Raw genomic sequence first — 25,470 nt, forward strand, 5'->3', positions numbered from 1 at the left:
TATATAAAATGGAGTACAACCTTGCCTATAGATCCTTTAAGAGAGAGATCACTCGGGCAAAGTAAACAGCACGTCAATAGTATTGGTGAGAGACTCGATTGCCTTCCTTTGGAAACCCGTGAATTCTGGTCCCTGGCCTAAGCTATTGAAGGATATTTCTGAAAGCCATCCTACCATCCCTACAAGTAGGAAATGGACCGTTAGCCCACGACGCAAAATACAAAGACGATCTTCTGTGTAAGCTCTTTGCGTCAAACTCGACCCTTGATGACCTTGGGATAAAAACCGCCGACCATACCACAATGCAGGGGCATTATGTCGGATATTAGGTTACATCAGCGCCCAAAGTGAATAGCCCCGCGTGCCCTTGATATCCAAAAGTCGAGTGGGCCTGACGGAAACCCTCCTATTGTGTTGAAAAAGTGTGCTTTAGAGTTGGCTCCGGTCTTAAGGCATCGTTTTCGGTTCTCCTACCCTTCTGGTATTGTCCCGGCTTCTTAGATGACAGCCTTAGTGTACCCGATCCCCAAAAAAGGTGACTTATGGAATCCATTATCAGCTCTTTCAATACTTGGGCGGCCAGACATTACTAAGCGACAAACACGACAAACAGTACGGGTTCCGAAAGGGTCACTTGGCTGGTTATCTCTTGGCGTACCAAACTCATCGTTGGGCTCAGGTGATTGTATAGAGAGGAGAGTCATTGGCTGTTAGTTTGGACATTGTGAAGACCTTTGATCGGGTTTATCTCGGTTAAATGTCATTGACAGTTGAAACGAACTTATGTCTCAAATAGAGAATTCACAGGAGAAAGCCTCTGAATGGGGTAGACGACACTTAGTCCAATTCAACCCCACCAATTCTGCCCGTTCACAACTAAAAAGTCACCAATGGTCGTATATCATCGTTTTCAGGGCACCTCTTTAACAATCCCCTCCTAGCATTGAAATACTTGGAGTAAACATATCGAGCGAAGTTCAGTTCCGATGTCATCTAGAGGGTGATGCCAAGTTAGCCTCAAAAAATCTTGGTGTTCTTAACAGGCGAGACTGTGTTTCAATCTGGACCAATGACTGCAACTCTACAAGATGCAGGTTTGGCCTCATATGAAATACTGTTCTAATCTCTGGGCAGGGACCCTAAAATACCAACTAATCCCTTTGTATCCAACAAAGGGCCGCTCGAATTGTTGACTGCCATAATGTTTCAAACAGGCTAAACCCCTTGGAATTACGCCGAGATGTAAATAGCTTCACTCTGCATCCTCAGTCGATTGTATCACGGGGAGTGCTGTGAGGAATTATTTGGAATCATACCTCCTGCAACTTTTCGCCATCGTTCCACGTGAAAAATATACCATCCTCATAACTTTGATAAATGGCAGTCTTCAGCAGTCAGCAGTATTTCCGGACCTATACGACCTACAAACCTTCAAGAATAGAGCGTATTCCCTCTTAAAAAGACCGGCAACTCACCAGCAGCTCCTCTGATAAACTTTATAAAAGCTATTCTAATAACCTTTAAGAAAACAGAGAAGACAAGAGAAATTAGTAAAAGATAATAGAATAGCTGTGATTATTAAATTCAAAGTTTCGTCATCTGCAATGAGGCATTACTCATAGAAGTCGCTTGCATTATTACACGAATAATCGTGCAAGAGTTATAACCCAAAGGAAAGGATAGACACGTGCGCCAGATTGTTTTAACACATTTATTCTGGTGAACTCAAATAAACAAAATAATCTGCAATAAGCTCAAATAAACAAAATAAACTGCAATATATCACATTATTAATAAATGTTTTATTAATAATTTGATAGGTATATGTTATTATTTTTTCCGTACAATAAAGGTCTACATTGCTATAAAATCGTTATTTTAAGTCAAAAAAATTCCAAAAAAATTACATAGGTGTATGTATGCATATGGCCATGCAAACGAAAAATCAAAAAAAAAATTTTGGGTAAAAAGAGCTCTTGCACGTTTATTCGTTGGGGCCATCGGCATCGCTATGAATTATGCGTACTTGTGAAATTAGAAGAAGAGCACAAGTCATGTTAAGTATACTAATGGTTGATATTTTAAAGTAAACTATGTCGTTTGATCACAATAGTTTTATTAATAGTTTAGTCATTCGGCTATGGTTAAATTCATACTGCCTTTTGCTGATAATATTTTTCACAGTAATTATAGTGCCTTGGAAAATCTGTCACGGCGGCGGAGAAAGAATTTAAATTGTGGTTTAAACTAAGGTTATCCGTTATCGAATGAATCTATTACCTAGGTATGTTAGATTTATGAAATATGATATAGTAGTTAAGTCGAGGATTCGCCAGAGCCTGCGGCGCCCAATTAAGGGTGAAGCCAAAAGAAGCGTAATTTGTGACTTGTGAGTCGCAGAATTTCGGCTGGCAGAAATTCTGCTGCATTCAGTTTCATACAAAAATCCTGTTTGATTCACACGAGCGTAATTTTGTGAGTCATGATTTTTATGAAAAGATATTTGCATATATGAAAAGATAATTATGCTCGTTTCGCTTTACCTTAAAATTATATATAGGTATTGCTAAAACCGGCTCTACCAACGCCCTAGGATCCAAATCTTGAAGAATGTGCAGCCCTTGAGCTAAAGCAGGGTTTTGCTCTGTGTCACATACTCGCGTCGCCCTAGAGAACCGCCTAAAGTCTAAATCAATTTTCCGAAGTCCGAACCCGGGGGTAATTACCCCCGCGGGGGTAAAACAGCTATTCTATAGGGGTAACAGAGGTGGTACCTAAAATATATGAATAGGCAGAAAAAAGACAGTAGTTAGAACCGTTTGCTACCACGTCTAGGCTATAGTTACGCGAAAGCGGAGTGTCAACTCTGGTTACATTAAAAACAAAGCCAGTAACCGTCTGATTTCTGAACGTGGAGCATGATATGAGAAATAAAATGAGATGCGCGTTGAGTGTAAATGGACCTAATATTAAAAAAACTTGTGAGGTTCTTATCTATAGTTGGTACTACAAATATATATTACGAGTATGTGTCTATAGTTTATCATCATTAGCCTGCTCTGTACTGTACTGAAAAATTTGAGTTTGAACTATTTAAATTTTTGAATCGTGGTTGTTTTCAAGTTTCTTAATTTATCCTTATCAATTCATTAAGTCTTCTTAATCCATAGCTAGCCTTAAGCAGTATAACGTACTTCCCACTCTAGTAGACCAATACAGCCTTATCTCTCCTTTGTTTAGGAACTTTCTTCCTACATTTCCCATTTAAAGAACAGAATGTCTTCTTTCAGATCCGGATCCGGCGAAGTTCGAGGCTGGGGCGATGTCGTATCGTGTGTCGTGTCGGTCGTCCGGTCGTGTGTCCTACGACGTGACTCCGGCGACACGACCGCAAGTCATCGTGGCTGTACCGCGGAGTGAAGACAATAATCTTGTAGTAAGTTAACACAGAAAATTATAATTACTAATTCAATTTACTACAATATAAAGCCCGCGTTCCATGTGTTAGCGAATATTTTAAGTGTTAGCGTTAACCTGTCAAGCCCCATAAGGATACTGGTGACCGCAAGATTGATTTCCAAAAATCCGCGATCGAAGGATTAAAAACGATCAAAACGCTCAAAATAGAAGGCATTTTGAGCGTTTTGATCGTTTTTAATGGTACGCGGCGATCGTAGAAGGCTTTAGGGGAGCCTTTACCAGCAGTGGGTCGAGCATAAACAATAGACAGAGAAAAGAAATACAATTTTAGGTCGACACTTTCATACTATTTATAAAATATGTTTTCGAGCCTAAACCACTGCACAGATTTTGCTGCGGTATGGAGATATTTTGAATCCTAAGGTTCACGCGCAATAAACTAATTTTGGCGAACTGCTTCATAAACAAAACGACACGAAATGTAAACTACTTTTATACTGTTAGGAGGAGGAGGGAGAATAATATGGGGGATATTATCGTAAACGAGACAAAAGTAGAGACGAGCAAATGTTCACACGTGCTCTTCTATTGCTATTAACTCTATGCACTTTTATTGATCTATAGTTAATAAAAATCCTGCACAAAAATATTAGTTTAAACGAAAAATTGATATTAATCTAATCCATAAGGGATTTAATATTTTTAGTAAGTACTCATTCTAAAAAATTCAAACTGTAAAAACGCCTTTTATTCTGTTTTTCAGATTAAATACACAGTAATCGAAAGCAACGCAAAAGAGGGTTATTTTCTGATAGATAAAAATATATCTTACACGGTATGGAGTTCTATGTTAAACATCGATGGTAGTCCGACTAAATGGAGAAGAGGACCGGACATCGAAACTTGGGAGGATTATCAGAGCAATCTAGACAATCAGACGTATAACATAACCTATGAGTTCCTTACAGAACAGTACGGGAGAGACAAACAAATTGATGTGAGAGTATCGTGGGATAAAATTGATGGTAAATATGTAATGTAATGGTAAAAATTTTACATGGGAGAGCAACGCTTCGGCACGAATGGGTCGGCTCGACCGGAGAAATACCACGTTCTCACAGAAAACCGGCGTGAAACAGCGCTTGCGCTGTGTTTCGCCGAGTGAGTGAGTTTACCGGAGGCCCAATCTCCTACCCTATTCCCTTCCCTACCCTCCCCTATTACCCTATTCCCTCCCTACCCTATTAAAAGGCCGGCAACGCACCTGCAGCTCTTCTGATGCTGCGAGTGTCCATGGGCGACGGAAGTTGCTTTCCATTAGGTGACCCGTTTGCTCGTTTGCCTCCTTATTTCATAAAAAAAAACAATATTTTAAGTGTTGAGTGTTGATAGACTTTCAAAAGTACTGTGGATATATTATTAAGTCCACACAATATAAAGTTAATATACTAGGTATATTAACTTTATGAGTCCACAGAACTTTTGCGGAGTCGCGTGAAATATAATGTCGGACATGTTTCACGCGGCTCCGCGAAAATAGGGAATTTCGCGAAAACCTATATATTTTCCCGCGAAAAAGGACCCTATGTCCTTCCTCGTTGTCTACTCCATATTTGTGCTAAATTACATAAATATCGCTTCGTGAGATAAGGGAATTGAAACTAGGGTTGTTGAGGAAGTGATTATGAGGAAGAGGAGGAGGAAGAGGAATTTTCACTCGTAAATTTAGAGGATGCGGATGAAGAAGCGGAAGAGGAAGCGGATGAGGAAGAGGATGATAGGAAAATATAAATACTAGCGGATCCAACCCAAAAGTCTTTGTCCTGTCTGTCCATAACTAGGTACATACATTACACAAAAATTAATTAAAAGGGCATTTTCCAGTGGACGAAACTATGAATCTAAACCATTCTCAAAACACACACAATAAAGAATCATCAAAATCAGTCCAGCAATTAAGGAGGAGTTCAGTAACATACACAATACACGCACACAAAAAAGATGAGTGAATGATACAATTCTCTGGCTCTGGCGTGTGCGTTGCCATGATTGGACACGCGACGCGCATGCGCAGTGAAATTCCTCATAAATTCCTCTTAAATTTTGAGGAAGCGATAGCGGAAGAGGATTTTTTTATTTTTATTTATAAGGATGCGGTAACGGTTGAGGAACCCAAAATATTGCTATAGCTTCCTCATTATGGGGAAACGGAAGAGGAATCCTCAGCAACCCTAATTGAAACATACAAACTTTTCAGCTCTACAATATAAGGTGTTGTTTCATGTTTCAGATTTGGACACGTGCTTCAGCGTGGATAATGAATGCAAAGGGAAAATTCAAGGGGATATTTATACCAAAGAGATTAAGGTAAGTTTTTTTTTAATTATTGGAATTAACGCCATGTTATGGCCAGTATCGGACTGAAATTTGGCATGCAGGTAGATGTTATGACGTAGGCATCCGTTAAGAAAGGATTTTGATAAATTCTAACCCCAAGGGGTTCAAATAGGGGATGAAAGTTTGTATATAATAATACTTCTTAAGCATTAAGAAGCCGCGGGCAAAAGCTCGTACTCTATTATAGGAGATATGTACTATCAGAGAATTTTCAGATTCCTAGGCAGATGGCGGACCTAAGTTATTTGGTCGCTTTATGTCAAACCCATAAGGGTTGATTCAGGCCGCAATGTGATATGCATTTCTTTTATGTGGATTTGACAGATTCGCAAGACGTCTCACGCAATCGAAAACTGTCAAATCCATACAAAATGCCGCTCCTCGCCTCGCCTCACCTCGTCGCGTTGAGGTCTGAATTGACCCTGACCAATCACAGCAAAAATTGAATTGACATAAGCCGACCACATGACGTTGGTCCGTCAACTGCCTAGGAATCAATTTCCTCGATGGTACTATGGAGTTTGCGGTATGGTTTATTTTAGAGTTTAGTAGGTATCAAGTGGTAAAGGTGTTTCGTTAAACTGTAGATAGCGGTCATTTTCTTTTCTAGAATATAGGAATCTCGTCTTTCACTGCCGGACACTTATGACAGTTGCTTCTCACTGCCAGACACCCTTAAAATGTAATATTTAGTATGCATAGTCAATAGAAATGTAGACCATGCACAGACCCTTACAGTAAATATGTATTTAGTAATCTATGCCCTTACCTTCCTCCTATTTTCAGCCATCCGAGTCGCGATCAGTGATCATACGCGCATTGTCTCTGAGCGACGACTGCAAATTCAGGGTTCACGGAGCGCATGGGATAACCATCCTCGCCTACAGAACCCCCTCCTGCGAACAGCTGGAAGGCTGCGTCCCTGGTAAGTATAATCAAAGAAACTCTCTGAGAAATTAAATACAGGAGGTCTACTCCGAAGTTCAAAGACGAACACCCAAAAAAGCCCAAGCTCCGGCACAAAAGTAAGGTATCTCAGTTTTTAGTATATTTTATTAGTAAAAGAAATGTATATGTGTCATAGCCGCAAAAAGTGGCTTAATTAAAAAAAATGCTATTTAATTATTTTCAGGCGTAGGTACCTAACAATTTTAGATTAAATTACTTTTATGAAATGTTTTAAACAATCACTAAACATACAAAAACACTTACTTTTTCCTTTTAAGAATAGAGATAGGTACTACAAATTCTGTCTGCTAAAAGTAATTTACAATAAACTCTCTACAAGGAACACGTACACACCCTAAAGTATTATCACTTATTTTTGTTACACCATGTATCATAGGCGCCGGCATGGGGGGCATTGCATTTGCACCCCTTGGGAGTTTCGGGATAAACAAGAATTATTGAGATAAAAAGCAGTAGGTATGTTGGAAGCCGTACAAAGATAGTTCGTAATGTTTCGGCACTAAAATATGTATAATATATTCTGTTGACGTAAATAGAGTCACTGTTGTTCGTAAAAAGTAAAAAGAAAAGAAAGAAAACTAAAATCTGCTCCCCTTGGAAATTATTTCTGCCGGCGCCCATGCCCTGTATACTTATTTTCACTAAATCTTGTCATTCTGTTTATTTTCCCTATGTACTTATATAAAAAAGATCGGTATAATAATATAATAATAAAACACAAACTCTTGTAATCTTTTGCTTAATGGGGATGCCTCATATTGTATGTGATTTTATTGAAAAAATAAAGATTTATTATTATTATAATTATGTATTTTAGAAACATAATTCATTACTATTTTATAACATTTTGGAGTCGATATGTTCAACGAAATGCAATTTTCTTAGCCACATCCTGCGGCAAACACGCCTATCAAAAAATGTTACACATACAGTACACAAATAAAATAAATAAAAAATAAAATAAATAAAAAATGTTTTATTTCTGAGTAAATTTGAATCAAATTTTTTCAGAATGTCTACCTGATGCCTACCACCGGTTCGGGAACTACCCCGGCGAGAAGAACCGGCGTAAGAAACTCGCACGGGTTCCACTTTTTACCAAAAAAGTGAGAGAAAAATTATTCTTTTAAAATAAAGTTTACAATTTTGTAACTTAATATTATATACAATGTCAACATACATAATTGTAAGTCATAATATAATGATGTAGAAGTAGCCTTGCAAGAAGCCATCCTACTCCCAAGATGTGCCATCTTCTATGAAATCATTGACCTTATAATAAGCTTTGGCACACAAACGCTCTTTGACTAGTTTTTTAAATTTATTAATGGAAAGATTTTGAACGTTTTCTGGGATTTTATTGTAAAGGCGTATACATTGACCTTTAAAAGATTTACTGACTTTACTAAGTCTGATCACTGGCATGTCCAGCTTGTGCTTATTTCTAGTATATTAAATAACTGAGATACATCTCATCTGCGCCGGGCCTTGGGTAATTTTCTATGGAGTTTGTGTGTTCTCCTTTACATGTTTCGGCCAAATGATCGGGCAGTTTCCTATTCCAAATTACTTTCATTCGAAAGTTCGAGGGTTCGGTCGACCGAAGTATTAATTTTATATAATTATTTTGTCACGTGAGTACGATAGACGACAAGGAGCCAGATGTAACTTCGGAGTAAGGCCAATTTCTAAACATCGGTCGGCTTCCGGTCGGATCCGAAGATTTGAAACCGCCGCACTAACCGCTGTACCGCGATGCGGCGCCGCTGTGCCGATCGGAGTGGGGTGTGTTAGGTTTTTTCGTTACGGAATTCCTCGATTCGGTCGCCACGCTCAAAGCCCGCGATAAAAGCTATGCAATAGCTTAGAACTTATTATACTTGTTTAGAACTGAAGGGGGTCCAGAACCTAACGCTGGAAGCTACAGAGGAGGATGACGCGTGGTCGGTGCGCGTGACATGGCTGGCCCCAGATTGGGCGCCAACACACTACAACGTCACGCTGCGAGCGAACTACACGTACATCGCTATTGTTCCGGGTGTGAGTATATATACGGTTGTTAGTACGGACGCCTCCGTGGTCCAGTGGTTTAGAGCGTGGCTCTTGATGCGGAGGTCGTGGGTTCGATTTCCTAAAACATGTTATGTTATTTCCAAGTTTGGTTAGGACAATGCCTGCATATATTAAACAAGATACACTAATTAATCATATAATTTATTTATATTCACTGACCTTTAAAGGAATCACGCGATTTCTTAAGAAATCAACGCACCTGCTGACTTTTAGGAAGATTAAAGATTGGTGCTTATATTTTAGTCAAAATTATAAAATAGAAACGAATTATTTCCATAGCTTATGAGCTACACTTTATTTAGTTATATATCTGACTTCGATCACATATCTGATAATTAAATAATATATCTTTGCTTCTTTCCAATCAAATTGCCTGCATCGGCCTACCACTTGCCTCACAAGTCACAAGTAAGATAATCCATGCGTCGGATGGGCATGTAAAAAGTCGGTCCTGCGCCTGATCTCTCGCCAGTCGTGTCAGTCCTCCATCCCACTGGGCTATTCTCATAGTGAAAGGAAGAGGGAGTGCCCTTGTGTACTACGCACACACTTCGTCACTATAAAATTACTCCTGCGTAACTGGCCTGGTTTCAATAAAACCGGCCACCGTCACCGAAACCGGCGTGGGAGTTATTATTATAATCATCCAGATAATTTTACATTTAGGCTCAATTTCACTAACGTCTGGTGTTATCAGCTTGTTAAAATGTCATGTCTTCTCTTTTATTCATAATATGAAAAACGAAAGAGGAAACACTTTTTCGAGCATTAACTTTGACAGTCGTTAATGAAATTGGGCCTTAGCCAAAGATATTATATTACAGAATGTCACCGAAGTTTTATTCACGGAGGTGGTGGGCGACGAATCCTACGATGTGGTGGTCACCGCGATCGAGGGCAAGAATACAATTGACAGGAGTAAAGGAGCAAAATTCCCACGTAAGTTTTAACCAAATAATACCAACATTGACAAGTAGGCTAAGAGTTACCATTTTTTTATAAAATAAGGGGCAAACGAACAAACAGGTCACCTGATACTCTCATAGAAAGCAACTACCGTCGCCCCCGTCGCAGCTGCAGGTGCGTTTTCGGTCTTTTAAGAGGGTATACGCTCTCTTCTTGACGGTTTGCAATACTGCTGGTGACAGTTTCAGAGTTTTATAACAGTGCGCGGCAGAAAGTTACGCAAAAAACGCACGGTGGAAGACTGCCACTCATCAAGATGATGAGGATGCAATGGTATATTTTTCGCGTGAAACGATGGCGAAATTTATTGCTTACTTTAGAAATATTTTTTTAAACAAAACTATTGGAAGTTACACATTATAACAAGGATACCCAATCAATTATCAAACCCATATTATTTTGTCGTGTGTGTGTACCTTTTAAACAAAACTATTGAAAGTTACACATTATAGACTATAGTATACAAGGATACCCAATTAAACCCATATTATTTTGTCGTGTATGTGTAATTGATGAAATACATAAATGAAATAAAGGGCGACCCAAGGAAGTATATCTTTTTATTTTATTTTACAATTTATGTACACACAAATAGAAGTTAACAACCAGCTTAAAACTAAAAATATGTTTTGTACAAAGGTTTGTACAAAAGCAGTTAATAGATAATTCGCTATATAATTATTTTTATTGATGCGTTGGATGGGCGTATAAAAAGTTCCGAGTAGAAGGAATAGAGAGTGCTCTTGTGTACTGCACACACACTTGGACACTATAAAAATTATTCCTGCGTAACTCGCCTGGTTTCAATGAAACCGGCCCCGTCACCGAAACCGGTGTGGGATTTATTATTTTTATTGATAAGTGATAACAATAAATTGTATAGAAATACCTCCTTCAGCTCGTTCCCTACAAGAGGAGGGTGTGCCCATGGCGGTGATATGGCTGCTGGCCAGCTGTTCCCTCACGGCGCTCACCTGTGCTGCTGTATGCTGGAGGAAAAAATTCACCTACAAGAAGAGAAACTTGTACTTCTCCGTGAGTAGATCGTCATCTCTCTCCTCTATCGAGAGTCTCAGAGGATTGGCTAGCGATATCGGTTTCAGCTTTTACGAAAAGAAACTATGAACTCCAAATTTGACGCTGTTAAGCATTCGTGTACTAACCCACACAAAAATTACGTATTGAGTTATGAATGCAGTTATGTTCTTTAGATGATTTAGAACAAGATTGCATTCAAAATTTAACAACAAAAAAAATTGTGGGTTAGGAAACTAATGCTTAACAGCGACCAATTAATATTTATTATATACAGACTAGATGACGCCCGCTACTCCGTGGCGCCAAAATTCGTTTATCGCACAGAAACTTTACATTTTTCCGGGATCCTCCGGGATCAGGAAATTATCCTTTGTCCTCTCCCGGAACACAAAAGATCTCCATAATGTCAAATATCAGAAAAATCGATTTAGCGGTTCGGGCGTGAAGAGGTAACAGATAGACAGACATACAGACGGACAGACAGGCAGACAGGCACACTTTCACATTTATAATATTAGTATACAAGTATCGATTAGAGAGATACTTATACGACGCCTTGTAAATCTCTTGTGCAGGAGTTAATATCGTATTTTTTTTTATTAATTCCTCCCCCTAACATGAGGGCTGTTTTTTATATTTTATTTATATGTTTCAGTTTTTGTATTTGTCTTTTCTTTATCGTATTTACAGCGTACACGTATTTTAATAAATTGTTTAGTCCAACTTATCTACAATCTGTTACCAGGAGTTGGACAAGATGGCGGTGGACGAGAACTCGGAATGGGTGGAGGACCAGTGGGAGGTGCGGCCGGAGCGGCTGGCCCTGCACGAGGTCATCGGCGAGGGTGCCTTCGGCGTCGTCAGGCGAGGCACACTGGTCCCGTTCAAGGACGTCGCGGTTAAGATGCTTAAAGGTATTCAGGAGTATAAACATAACAAGTTTGAAAGAGAGAAGTTGTCAGGCTAACCAACCATAAGAAATATTTAGATACCATTAGCTAATTGTGACAGATTAGGTTTTGATTGAGTTAGGATAAGAGCCAACAGAAATATTAGCTACAATGTGTCTATGATAAGTGCGCTGCGGTCTCCCGTCATTGGATTTCGTGATCTCTTCCTAATCCTGCTGGGAAATAACTTGGTAGGACTTAGGAGTATAATATAATGTTGTGATTTTATTTCTGTGTTTGGGTATAGAATAACTTAGATCTATGAAGCAAGTAGCAGTTATAGCTGATTTGAATATAATTATTAGTTAACAATTTCTCATGATCCTAGTCCACGTTCGCAGATTTCCCATCTGCGGAAGAGATCCGGTCGTTCCGTGGCGAGATGGAGCTGATGAAGAGCGTGGGCGTTCACCCTCACATCGTCAGCCTGGTGGGATGCTGCAGCGGCCGTCGACCGCTTATCCTAGTGGAGTACTGCAGCCGAGGGGATTTGCTGACCTTTCTCAGGTAGATGTAGATTAGAGAATCTTTGGAAATTATCGTAAATATTCACAATTCAGTATTTAAAATTGGGAATTCTTGGGAATAGACCCTCATAAAGACAATATTCTTAGAAGCCGATTTAATTAGCCTATTAGTAGCTGATCGTTCACCTTATAGGGATTGAAAGACTCGGCTTCTCTAGACAACGTATCTCGGGGCTCAGGCCCACGTCTCTAATTGCCAATTGGACGTGGATACATAATAGCATCTTTCTCTTCTGCTTACAACTTACAAGGATTAATACCAATGTCACAATTAACATGTTCCCTTTCAGATGTTCCTGGGATATAATGATGACGAAGCGCAACGCGAAATACTACAATAACAACAACAAAATAGACTACCGAGTCGATCACATGAGGCACGCCGACTCGAAGCTGGTGGTTAACCACCTATACGACATTCAAGGAACCTGCGATTCTGAGCTCACTCTACTCGACCTTCTATCCTTCTGCCGCCAAATTGCCATGGGCATGGAGTTTCTGGAATCCAACCGAGTTGTCCATAGAGATTTAGCTGCGAGGAACATTCTAGTGACTGAGAATAGAACGCTGAAGATCGCAGACTTTGGACTATCCAGAGACGTGTATCAGGAGAACCAGTACAAGCAAAAGGGAAATGGGAAAATGCCTGTCAAGTGGATGGCCCTAGAATCATTGACGCATAGAATATACACCACGCATAGTGATGTGTAAGTTTAATTACCTCGATCAACATTTAATTTTTGGGGTTACGTACCCAAAGGGTAAAAACGGGACCCCATTACTAAGACTTCGATGTCTGACCATCTGTCTGTCTGTCTCAAAGCTGTATCTCAAGAACTGATAGCTATACTTCTGAAATTTTATACAGATTGTATAATTCTGTTGCCGCTATAATAACAAATACTAAATAGATAGAATAGATAGAAAATTCTTTGTTTGTACAACTTAAAAACACGATATAGGAAAACTATGTACCATCGAGGAAGTTGATTCTTATGCAATTGACAGACCAACGTTATTTGGTCGAATATGCCAATTCAATGTTAATAGGGAATATGCATGATTTTTTTTTGTGGCTTTAATTAGTCCTTTATATCTTTATAAATGAGAATAAAACATAAATAGGCTTCAAAATATTCAAAATATTCTTTAAATTGAAATTTAAAACATTGATTAAATTTGTACCGTTCAAACGCCGGCATTTAGCCCGCCATGTTGATGACGTCAGATGTTATGTCCCGTGTTTATTTCCTGTAGTGATTCAGTTACTTCGTACTTATTTTCGGGTTTATTTGCTATTGAGATCATGGAAGAGGCTAAAAAACCTTCTTACAAGTATTGTGTGATACTGAAGTGCAAAAGCATTACTAGAAACACACCTGACAAAGTATTTTTCTTATTCCAAACGATGTAAAAATACGAGAACCATGGTGTAAGATGATGAAAAGGGATAATTTATCGCTATAATCGTGTTTTTTACTTTTGTGATGATCATTACAACGTAAGTATGCTGTGTATGTAGCATACTTATGTTACTGTTATAATATGTATCTTCATGCGATTTAGTCAAAAGTAAATTAATTTCGCAATAGAAGATCTGAAACAAACAAGTAGCTTACGTAGGTACTCAACGTAAATTGTTCATAATAATTGGAAATTGGAATATCTAATATATAAAAATATAAAAATTTTCGTGTCCTTGTGCCCGAAGTCCTCCAAAACGGCTAAGCCGATTTTGTTGAAATTTTGTATACTTATACATTTGTTAGGTCTGAGAATAGGTTTTTATTAACTTTTTAAATTTATACTAGAAATAATTTATATGGCAAAACAACGTTTGCCGGGTCAGCTATTCTAATTAAATAAAGTCGTAAAATCAAGATTTGATGTAAAATATTCAAACATCATAAATGCATAATATTATTTTCGTTAGATAGTCCGATTGTGCTTTGATAAAACCTAATATACTCATATAGATTCACTATAAATATAGATTCACTAGAAATCACCAGTTTAACACTATTTTTCTAACAAATACTATAACCACAGTATGAATATCGACGCCGATATGTAACATCTGACGTCACATTTCGTTTCGACCAATGGTGGCGCGTTTAGTAAGTTTGAATTTCCCTCCATTAATTTTCCTTTTTTAAACAACATTTTATGGGTTTAAATGACAACTAATTAAAAAAAATACCTTTTGATTATAATGTGAGGATGATAAAGATTACAGAAAAATATAATATTTGAGATGGAATTATTTTTTTTTGCATATTCCCTCTGGGTTTGACGTAACGCGACCAAACTACTTAGGTCCCCGATTTGCATAGGAATCAACTTCTCTGATAGTACAGATACGGCGGTCTTACTGCTGTCTACTTAGAAGTTAGAAACAAAATAAAATTTACACCTCTACACAGGACGGCCTGTATACAATTAGACCACTATTACTCCTATTGATTAAACTTATGAAGTTATTATACCCTTTAAGAGGATACCACAGCGGCTAGAGAAATGAAAAAAAAGTACGTGTAATATCTATAGCTGTCTCACTTACCTCAAGCCTATACCGCAGAACGCGATAGAGACAACTGCAGAAAATCCAGAAAATCAACGATTCGTTGTCCCCTGATTCCTTCTCCAAAACTTAACCGATTTAAGTACTTTTTTCATTAAAGATTAAAAAAAGGCTTGAGCTGTGTTCCTATGTTTTGCTTTTTTTGTATAATCTATCCAAATCTGTTTTCTGGACGTTTGAACACAGTGGAAAATCTGGCAATTTTTTTGGGTTTTTGAACGTTCATATCTTATTTAATAATTAAATTATGAAAAAAAAGAAAACATAGGGACATTGTATTAGTGGCCGTAGATATTCAGGAAAAAAGTTATAACTTTTTTCCTGAATATCTACGCATTATCAATCAAGCATTATCCAGGGAGGAAACAGGGGACAACGTTTGTATGGAAAAAATGGCGGTGTGGAATCCTCTTAATCCTGGGGCCGTACAACGAACCCGTTTTGAGACTCAACCGAACGAATTACGGAATGCCGCATCCTACTCTAACACCGTCATTTCACGTTGCGGCGTTCTCATTCGATTGTTTGAGTCTCAAAACGGTTTCGTAGTACGTCCCCTGTTTACAATACCCTCTGTATTCCAGCTGGTCGTTCGGCGTGGTGATGTGGGAGATCCTGTCCCTGGGCGGAGCACCGTACGCGGCCGTCAGCGCCGCGCGCCTGCCGCGCCTGCTCGCCGCCGGCTACCGCATGCCCAGACCGCCCAACTGCACGCCAGAGCTGTGAGTACTATTTATAACACCTCCGTGGTCCAATGGTTTGGAGCGCGGCTATTGACTCGACGTCGTAGGTTCGTTTCCCGCGTTGGAAACATGTTATTTGTTTGCTTCAGGCTGATCACCTGATTGTCTGACAAGTAACATGATCCATGCGTCGGATGGGCATGTAAAAATCTGTCGCAAGTCGTGTCGATCCTCCGTCCCACTGGGTTAGGAAAGTAAAGGAATAGAGAGTGCTCTTGTGTACTGCGCACACACTTGGGCGCTATAAAATTACTTCTGCGTAACTGGTCTGGTTTCAATGAAACCGGCCGCCGTCACCGTGGAAACCGGTCTGGGAGTTATTATTACTATTTATGATTATTTCTACAGCCCACCAAAATCATACCTGTTAAAATGGGGCCAAGTTCCTTTCGGCAAATTTTTGGTCTAAAAAAAAGAGTTGAAATCCAATCCAATGCCAAGTTTAGATGCACTTCATTGATCGTTATCATTTTCATCAACAGCCTGATGCATAATACTTCTCATTTGAACGTAGCAGGTTAATTTAATTATATTATTAATTATTATGTTATATAATTATATGGATTGGATTTCAACTCTTTTTTTAGACCAAAAATTTGCCGATAGGAACTTGGCCCCATCTTAACAGGTATGTTTTTGGTGGGATTTCAATACTTTTTTTTCAAGAAAATATACATATTTTTTTCTTTTTGTGCCACACCTAGGGTATGTTATTCGAAAATTCGAATACTCGTTTTATTCGAATATTCGACGATTTTATTATCATAATCATAATCATCATTTATTTGCAAAGAATGTTGTTTACAAAGATCTTATAGTTATATACAGTATCAAACACTCTGCTTTTGAAGCATGCAAAAATTATTATAAATATTTAGTTAATACAGGGATTTAACATTATCATTTTTCTATATTAGCCTTATTAGAAGATAGCTACACATTCATTAATAACAATAGAAAAAAGTTTCCTAGACTATCCAGAGAGAAAAAAAAAACTACATTTAATCATCTGTCAGTGTCAAACAATAAAAAAAACTAATTGTCAAATATCGTAATTTGTTCGCCATGACTTGAGGTTTTTTTTTTCATCATATTATTCGAATATTCGCCAAATTATTTTTGGAATAATTCGAATACTAAAAATATTTTTTATTTTTATTTAAAATGCTATCAAACATAAAATTAACATGGAATAAGAACATATTTAAGATAATTTCAGAAAAATAATATTATTTATGAATATTCTACATCTTTAATGATATATTTAAATCTGTTTTTAGTCTAACTAATGAGTATACGACCATTCATCGTCGCCGTTGCCATGTTTTTAGTTTATTGTTGTTCATGTTCATTACGCCAGAAGGGTGTATATAAAACAAACTCGGTTTTTAAGAAAATAATAAATATAAGTGCAATATTGAGATTTTTAAAATATGTACCTAGTTAAAATACAAAATATATTTTTTTATACGCCTTTCTGGCTTGAAGCTCGCGATGTGATCTATTCGACAAGTTGATAAAAATTTGCTATTCAATAGCTTTACCACGGCATTCCTCGACTGATACGAGGGCTGCTATTTATGTATCCGGAACTGGCCACTTACAAGAACAATATTTAAAAAGTAATTACAACATTTGAAAATAGAACTCTTTGGTTGAAGAATACATTTTGTTTCATGTGATTGTCAATTATTTTTCCATTGTGGCGTCATTTTGAAAATTGCGTGTCTTCATTTGCCATGGATTTAACGCGTGAACATTTTCGTGCAATGATTTACTACGATTATCGGCGTGGGCTAAATCAACAACAGTGCTTTATTCAACTCACCGCAACTTTTGGAGATGAAGCACCATCAAAAACCGCTGTTTATCACTGGTACAGTGAGTTTAATCGTGGGCGGTCTATGCTCACGGATGAAAATAAAGAAGGTCGCCCAAAAACAGCTGTTGTCCCACAAAATATAGATGCTGTGCGGGAACTAATAATGCGTGATCGTCATGTTACATATCGCGAGATAGAGGCGTCCTTAGGCATAAGTATGACGAGCATACATAAGATATTACACGAACATTTGGCTGTAAAAAAAATATGTTCGCGTTGGATTCCGCACAACTTGACAATCGATCAAAAACGGGCTCGTGTCGATTGGTGCAAAAAAATGATAAAAAAATACAACCGTGGTACGTCAAAAGCCGTTTATAATATCTACACAGGTGATGAATCTTGGATCTATGCATATGACCCCGAAACTAAACAACAGTCAACGGTGTGGGTGTTCCAAGATGAGCCGAAACCAACAAAAGTTACTCGTGCAAAAAGTACTTTGAAGCAAATGGTCGCCTGTTTTTTTGGAATTAATGGACATGTGGCTACAGTGCCATTAGAGAATCGTAAAACGGTTAATTCTGAATGGTATACGACCATTTGTTTACCAGAAGTCTTTGAAGAAATAAGAAAGGACAACCGACAACGCAGAATCATATTACATCACGACAATGCTAGCTGTCACACCTCAGCTGAAACAACTCAGTTTTTGGAGGGTCAAGAGATCGAATTGACTAGTCATCCGCCGTACAGCCCTGATTTGGCACCTAACGATTTCTTTTTATTTCCATACGCGAAGAACAAATTACGTGGTCAACGTTTTTCGAGCCGCGAAGAGGCTGTTGATGCGTTCAAAATGCACGTTTTGGAGATACCTCAATCAGAATGGAAAAAGTGCTATGAAAATTGGTTCCAGCGTATGCAAAAGTGTGTCGATCATCGCGGTGAATATTTTGAAAAGCAATAAAACCATATTAAATGATATATGTTTGTTTCTTTTTTTAATTCCGGATACATAAATAGCAGCCCTCGTAATTGAAACAGTTAGTACAGTATCAAAAATGTCTATGGGTATCATGTTATTTGTGTTATCAAACTTCAAGTTACTAAATTCACCAGCTCTAGGATTGTTTCACCCTCCCCCAGGGCTTCGTTGCAATTTTTTTTTCTTTGTTGTGGGGTTGGTTTTCTAGTGGCCCTTTTTTATAATTTCGAGCCACATTGACACAGGTGAAGCCGACTAGGTGAACTAGGTGAACGTAAATCGAAAATATCAAAAAGACGGGTAAGCTGGCTTAGTACTAATGGACAGCTGATATCATAACGTCGAATATCATATTATTATTTTATCTCAACTGCTGCCTAGCAAGACTTAAGCATAATCACATGAGAAAAGTAAAAGGTGCTACGATCGAAAACGGTTTACACTTTACAGCCTTTCTTTTATTGCCCAGCTGTAACCTTAAAATATACATTTTTAAAGTGTTTCACAATAAAAATTAACTATGTCATTTATAAAGATTTATGTTGATAAAAGTAAAAATAAGAATTGCTTACTTTATAGTATTAACAAAATAGGTTGTACATGGCTGTACGAAGCTTTTTGTTACTTTTATTCAGAGTTTTCAGCGTTTTTCCTAATTTTTTACTATTCGAATAATTAGAAAAGTTTTGTAAAATATTCGAATTATTCGAATAGCAAATTTGTCGAATAATAACATTCCCTAGCTACACCCGACTTAAACAATACCTTCGATATATGGTGCTAGTTGTATTTGTTAAACTATCAATAGAAGCGAAATTTTCAAGTAAACAGTATTTATTTAACCTAAGTATATCAACTCCCAAGCAGTCGAATTCGAACGCGTAAACAACACATTTCCAAGAATCCGCGATCGAAGGATTAAACCAATCCTCTCCCACCCTCCTCATCGTATTCTCATTGTATCACTGGCGTATAAATTTTTTTACCTACAGTTCGAAGAGGAGCCGACTCGCGCTTGACTGATTTCTTCTTAATTTTTTTTATATTATAACACACGACCTGAGTGTCAAATTTCATTACGTTAGGAAAATTGAAAGTGGTATCTAAAGTTCGTAGATGAACCGACTCACGCTTGACCGATTTCTCAAATTTCTCTTTTTTTTTAAATCTACATAACACATGACCTGCGTGCCAAATTTCATCACGCTACCGACAATCGTACTGATTTGACATTTGTCAGTTTGACAGTTTTGACAATTCATTTGCTGAATTGATTGAGAGAAATTGCTAATATGACCATTTTAGCCCCGCGGAAGTGGCCTCTAAGGTTTGTAGGTGAACCGACTCACGCTTGACCGATTTCTTAAATTTCTTAATTTTTTGTTAATCTACATTATAACACACGACCTGTGTGCCAACACAGAATAGATAATAGTTATTGTATAGAGTATACTGTAAAAGTAGTAGCGCTGAAAGAGAACATATTTTTTTCACTTTCGTATGGGGAAACTCTTTACGCCAGGGCGCTTGCCCATGCAGAAAGGAACACGGTCGGGTTTTAGTGGGTAGAGCCAATTTCCCGATCCAACAAAAATGCAAATTACAAAAAAAAAATTTGAAATTCGGCCAATTTTGGAAGCTCATAGCGAGGCAATGATTGGAGATAGATACAAAGTGTAAAGGACGAAGTTGTAGAGAATTTAATTAACTTTTATTATGTAGTAGAAGAGAATTTCGTACGAAGCACCGTTATTGATGAGTAAGCAAAAAAGCAAAAAACGGGACCTTCTTTTAATTAAGCTACTTCAGGCATAACTTAATTTTAATGATGATTTTGACTTACGCCCCACACAATTTCTGTGAAACTCTTCGTTAAATTAAAGTAAAGTTCTAAGTACTAAGTAGTCGTAAATGTTTCTATGCGGCCCTTGCATTGGTTTTCCCGGCTACTTATTACTAAACTAACTAGAGGGCGCTAAGCGTCACCTGAATCGCGCTATAGCTTGTTAGTAAGTGTTCTAACTTTAAACCGCGGTGAACCGTGAATCAATGGTTAACAATTTTAGAACGTCGTCGTTACTACGATGTCATTTTTCTAAAAGGTGACCTTGAAGATCAAACAAGGTTCACTTTAATAAATATTTAAATTATTTAATATGGACTATGGTTTGAAAATTAAATACATAGACACTCAAAATCCAAACCGCTTCTTTTATTAGGAAATCTTATAATTATTATTTTATCATAAACGTATTTTAGCAATTAGCTCGTAGAACAGATTACAGAATAATTTATGATCGCTAAAGTAAACTTACCCTGGAATGGAGACCAAGGAACTTGTTGGGTAAACGCGGTGTAGGTCGAACTATGTGAAACGACGATTTCCAATTAGGTCATAAAATTAAAGTTAAGTAGTCGTTAAATGTCGCTGAGTGCGTTGCGTTCAGCGTTGCCAGATTTTTTTTGTGCCAAGTCGGGACTTTGGAACTTTTTGAGTGAAAAAGCGGGATTCTTCAATTAAAAGCGGGACAAAGAAAAAAAAGGCATAAAATCAAACGTTTTTTTTAATTTTTATCTTTTTATCCTCCTTAATCCTATGCGGCCCTTGCATTGGGTTTCCCGGCTACTTATTACTATACTAACTAGAGGACGCTAAGCGTCACCTGAATCGCGCTACAGCTTGTTAGTAAGTATTCTTATAGTTTCAACCGTGGTGTATTAACGTTAAACATTTTCCGAACGTTGATTCTACGTTGTCATTTTTCAATAAGGTGACCTTGAAGATAAAACAAGGTTCACTTTAATAAATTATAAAAGTATGTTTTGAAAATTAAATACACTCAAAGTCCAAATCTCTACGAATATTGAAAACTAAGGAAAAGTAACTCCGTCAAAAAACATGCTCCACGTTGGCTCCACGATACTGACGATACTTGTCAAAAAAGTGTACCATAGGTCACTGACATAGTATGTACTACGTACTAGACTCAACAACGCAACGCAATGCTTGGTCACATTCAACGTAATCTATATAGCAGCAGTGCACTTAGTCGCCCGCGAGCTCTTCTGCGCGCCAGACTTACCACAATCAAAAACGAAACCAAAAAAAGTCGCAAAAATGCCTAGTTGTGGGTTAAGATACTGCAAAAATGTTTCCAGTAACACTTCAAATGCAACGGAATAACATTTCATCGGTATTAGCATTCTTATTTAATTATTTTCAATTAAAAAACGAACATTCAATTACTAGGCGAAGACGCGCGCCATTTTGCATTGTCATAGAGTAGTAAATTCAGAGTGTAATGTAGGCAGAATACAGATCTATGATAAGACGACGATGAATGAAGTACTTACTCACGTAGACGAGTTTGTATTTTGGTAATATGTATTTAAAATATTACGTACATTATACATGCGTACATTATAATAATTTTATTATGGTACATATTTGAAAATATTTAAGTAATTTAAATTTAAATAAGCTATAGTGGACTATGGATCCATATTAATTATAAATTTTATAAAAAAGTGAATTTTTATTTTTATTTTATTCACTTACTCAAATAGATTCTGCATTCATCCGAATGTAGGCACAAAACTTGTCACTTCTGCGGTACTGATCTATAGCAATCACCGCCCCGCCTCCCACCCCGCTCATGCCTCAAGTGCGACATGTTTTTTGTTCGCAATAGCTGCTCTAGTACGTAGTACTTACTACCTCAGTGACCTTAGGTACACATTTCAATACATTTGCCTGTAGCTTCAATAAAAAAAATAAACGCAACAGACATCTGTTAATTTCTCCGGTTAAAGTTAAAGTTAGAGCTAAAGGACGCCATATTTAACTATAACCATAACTTTAACTTTAACCACGCCTCTGGTGCAACCCAGCCTAACTCATTTTGAACACAATTGCAATAAACACCTTGGTGATGCATTTCATAATCCCGGAATAATTTCTCCTCGAATATTAGTTTAAATTTTGATTCACTCGTATGTGCTGCCATAATTTCTGTCTCTTTAATAATACTTGTAACGTATATTTACGAAAAATATCTCAATACAACCACAAAACACCGGTTAGTTAACGCCATATTGTAAACAAAACGCACCTAACGCCGCGGTGGTGAGCGCTGAACTAATTCAATCAAATGGCGGCTTTTGAATCAGCTGTAGTGTTGAACCTTTTGAGCGACATTAAAAATCTAGACGTGTGATTGAATGGCGTTGTTCAGTCAAAGGGCTAGGCTGTTTGATAGAACCAATTGGCTGCGACATAATATATACATAATCTGTGAAAATTTCAGAAGTCTGGCGGTATATAGCGGTTCTTGAGTTACAGCCTGGAGACAGACAGACAGACAGACATCGAAGTCTTAGTGTCTAAACACGCAATGCCGAATTTCCGCGGCGGAAATTCCGCATGATTTCGTCAGCAATGTCAAACGCATACAATAATTTAACGCGCCGGAATTTCGGCGTGGTGTGTCATCGGTAATTTAAAATACATTACAGGCGGAATCAAGCCAAACTTCCGCAGCGGAAATTCGGCATAGTGTGTTTAGACACGTGGTAGAGTCCTGTTTTTACCCTTTGAATATGGAACCCTAAAAAAACAAAAAATATAACAGTCGAACATCAAACCGGCTCCTTTTTAAGGAAATCTCATAATTATTTTAATATTTTTTCATAAACATAGCTCGAAGAGCAGATGATCGCTGGAGTAAACTTACCCTGGAATGTTGACCAAAGCTGGGTAAATGTGGTGTAGGTCGACCTCCAACTAGGTGGGACGACGACCTCCGTTAATTGCAAGTCCATGTTGGATGCGGGTAGCAGAAGATCACACGTATTGGCGTTCATTGAGAGAGGCCTGTCTTGCCCGCTTAGCATGCCGATCTCAAGTATATTCTACGAAGAAATAGACATAGAAAAATTGAGTCGCTAGCACTATTTACTAAGCTAAGGTCTAAGGCAGTAATGCCAAAACTTTGTCATTATGACTCACAACCTTTCTTCACATAATCAGCTATTCTTTGAGTATCGTATCTGTTCTTTGTGAGCATAACGCGGACGTGACCTCTGTGGCTCAAGGGGTTAAGTGCTTGGTGCCGGGGGTGGCGAGTTCTAATCCCGCCGACGGAACAAAAAGTTCAATGTTCAGCTTAGTGAGGGCTTGCGTCGTTTTTTTACGTGGTAATAATCTTTAAGGCAGTTTTTTTATTTAATTTTAATTATAAACCAAACCTTGACTGATTATAAACATTAAACACATCTACATAATATATCCTAGGACCTAGGTGATATATCATGTATGTATGTGTAGATGTAAATGATTTCCGCTGTCCACAAGTACCTTAGCACGGGTACGGAGTACTATTATTAATCTGTGGCACGGGACCAGACGGACGGATTATTATTGTTATTATATTGCAGGTACGAGCTGATGCAGTCGTGCTGGGCAGCGCGGCCGCGGTCGAGGCCGTCGTTCGCGGAGCTGCACGCGGCGCTCGACGCGGCGTTGTGCGCGCGCGCCGACCACTACCTGGCGCTCGCGCCGCCCGTACACCGCACGCGCGCGCGCACGCTGCAACTGGCTAGGTACACACCCAAGTCCCAAATATTTTATTGATAACTTAAATTATTATTTTTAGGCTATCGCATACCTTTTATTGCGGGCTTTGAGCGCGACGATGAATCAAGAAGTTCCGTAACGAAATCTATCACACCCCACTCCGACCAGCACGGTGCTGCGTTGCCAGACTTCGGCACGGTGTTTGTGTGCGTCCGACGTATGCGAATATTATAAATGCACAAGTTGATAAAAAATGTTATGCAATAGCTTTACCGCGGCAGTCCCCAAGTGCCACACGCTTTTTTTAATAAATTGTACAGTGAGGAAATACGCTTTTTCAATAGCACTATAATTAGGGCCGCGCTACACCGGAATGGCAGTGGCGAGGCGAGCACTTTTAGTGTCATACGATTTTAAACTTTATCTTCATTATTGTAATACATAGTATCGCTTGAGACGGCCGCCCGTGGCCGCTCGTGGCCGCTCGTGGTCGCTGGCGGCCGTGATTTCTGAAGCAAGCACATTGACGAGCGAACCGCTAAAAAGCAGATACCAGATCCATATACATACAGCCCCGGATTTATAAATAGGCCGTTATAGGACATTTCGTACATGGGGCGGCGGAAAAAGTAGCCTACTTTCATAAAAAATATAAAATCGGCACCGTATATACGAAAGGCTACAATGTAAATTAATCGTTAATCCTTTAACCATAGACTACAATATGTAATTCTTATTTTGAATTAATTTACTTTTCAGAAACACATTATCGTGGGTCCGTAGCAAAAGCTACGAGCGACCACAAGCCACCAGTAACCATTATACTGTGCCCCCTGTCGCCACACACCTTACTGCCGATATGAAGATACCTTAGGTAAGACACAGAGTGGAGCAGGGATATAAAAAGATGAGGAAAGTCAGCAATAAACATATAAAGAAACAGGTGATGAGAAATAGAAATGAACGCATAAAGAAATATATAAAAGATAAGAAACAAAGGTGACGCATAGTCAGCACTGACCGCTTAAGAAACAACGGTGGTTAACAGTAGACAGTGAGCGTGCTCATGGAACAAAGCGGACAAAGTCAGTCAGGAATATTCGTAGAAGAAATAAAGGTGATGAACAGTCAGCTATGAACTATAAAAAACAAAGGTGATACGAACAGTCAACACTGAATGTAGAAATAAAGGTGATGAACAGTCAACACTGAATGTAGAAATAAAGGTGATAAACAGTCAACACTAAATGTACAGAAATAGAGGTGATGAACAGTCAACACTGAATGTAGAAATAAGGTGATGAACAGTCAACACTCAGTGTAGAAATAAAGGTGAACAGTCAACAATAAGCGTGTTCATGAAACAAAGGGGACAAAGTCAGGAATTATCGTATAAAAAATAAAGGTGACGACCAGTCAGC

At 38.2% G+C, this 25,470-nt stretch overlaps 1 protein-coding gene across 1 annotated transcript; it reads left to right on the forward strand.

The window, feature by feature from the left end:
- The first annotated feature begins 1,069 nt into the window (after positions 1–1,069).
- On the forward strand, positions 1,070–25,000 carry LOC121737394 (tyrosine-protein kinase receptor torso-like). The gene is made up of 14 exons (XM_042129068.1): positions 1,070–1,094; positions 3,291–3,436; positions 4,184–4,445; positions 5,711–5,787; positions 6,604–6,742; positions 8,675–8,826; positions 9,684–9,798; positions 10,724–10,860; positions 11,609–11,777; positions 12,155–12,320; positions 12,631–13,047; positions 15,506–15,643; positions 23,911–24,075; positions 24,809–25,000. Exons 1-14 carry the CDS (start codon positions 1,070–1,072, stop codon positions 24,921–24,923), a joined length of 2,223 nt encoding a protein of 740 aa, XP_041985002.1. The 3' UTR covers positions 24,924–25,000.
- Positions 25,001–25,470: the final 470 nt, after the last annotated feature.

The sequence above is a fragment of the Aricia agestis genome, chromosome 20, assembly GCF_905147365.1.
Source record: "Aricia agestis chromosome 20, ilAriAges1.1, whole genome shotgun sequence".
NCBI classification, from domain to species: domain Eukaryota; kingdom Metazoa; phylum Arthropoda; class Insecta; order Lepidoptera; family Lycaenidae; genus Aricia; species Aricia agestis.

Bases quoted from the DNA above. Each gene is read 5' to 3' on its own strand.
- LOC121737394 (XM_042129068.1), top strand. From the start codon at position 1,070: ATGACTGCAACTCTACAAGATGCAG. The intron at 4,446-5,710 runs GTAAATATGTAA...TTCATGTTTCAG, and splicing joins ATCGTGGGATAAAATTGATG to ATTTGGACACGTGCTTCAGC. The intron at 24,076-24,808 runs GTACACACCCAA...TTTACTTTTCAG, and splicing joins CGCACGCTGCAACTGGCTAG to AAACACATTATCGTGGGTCC.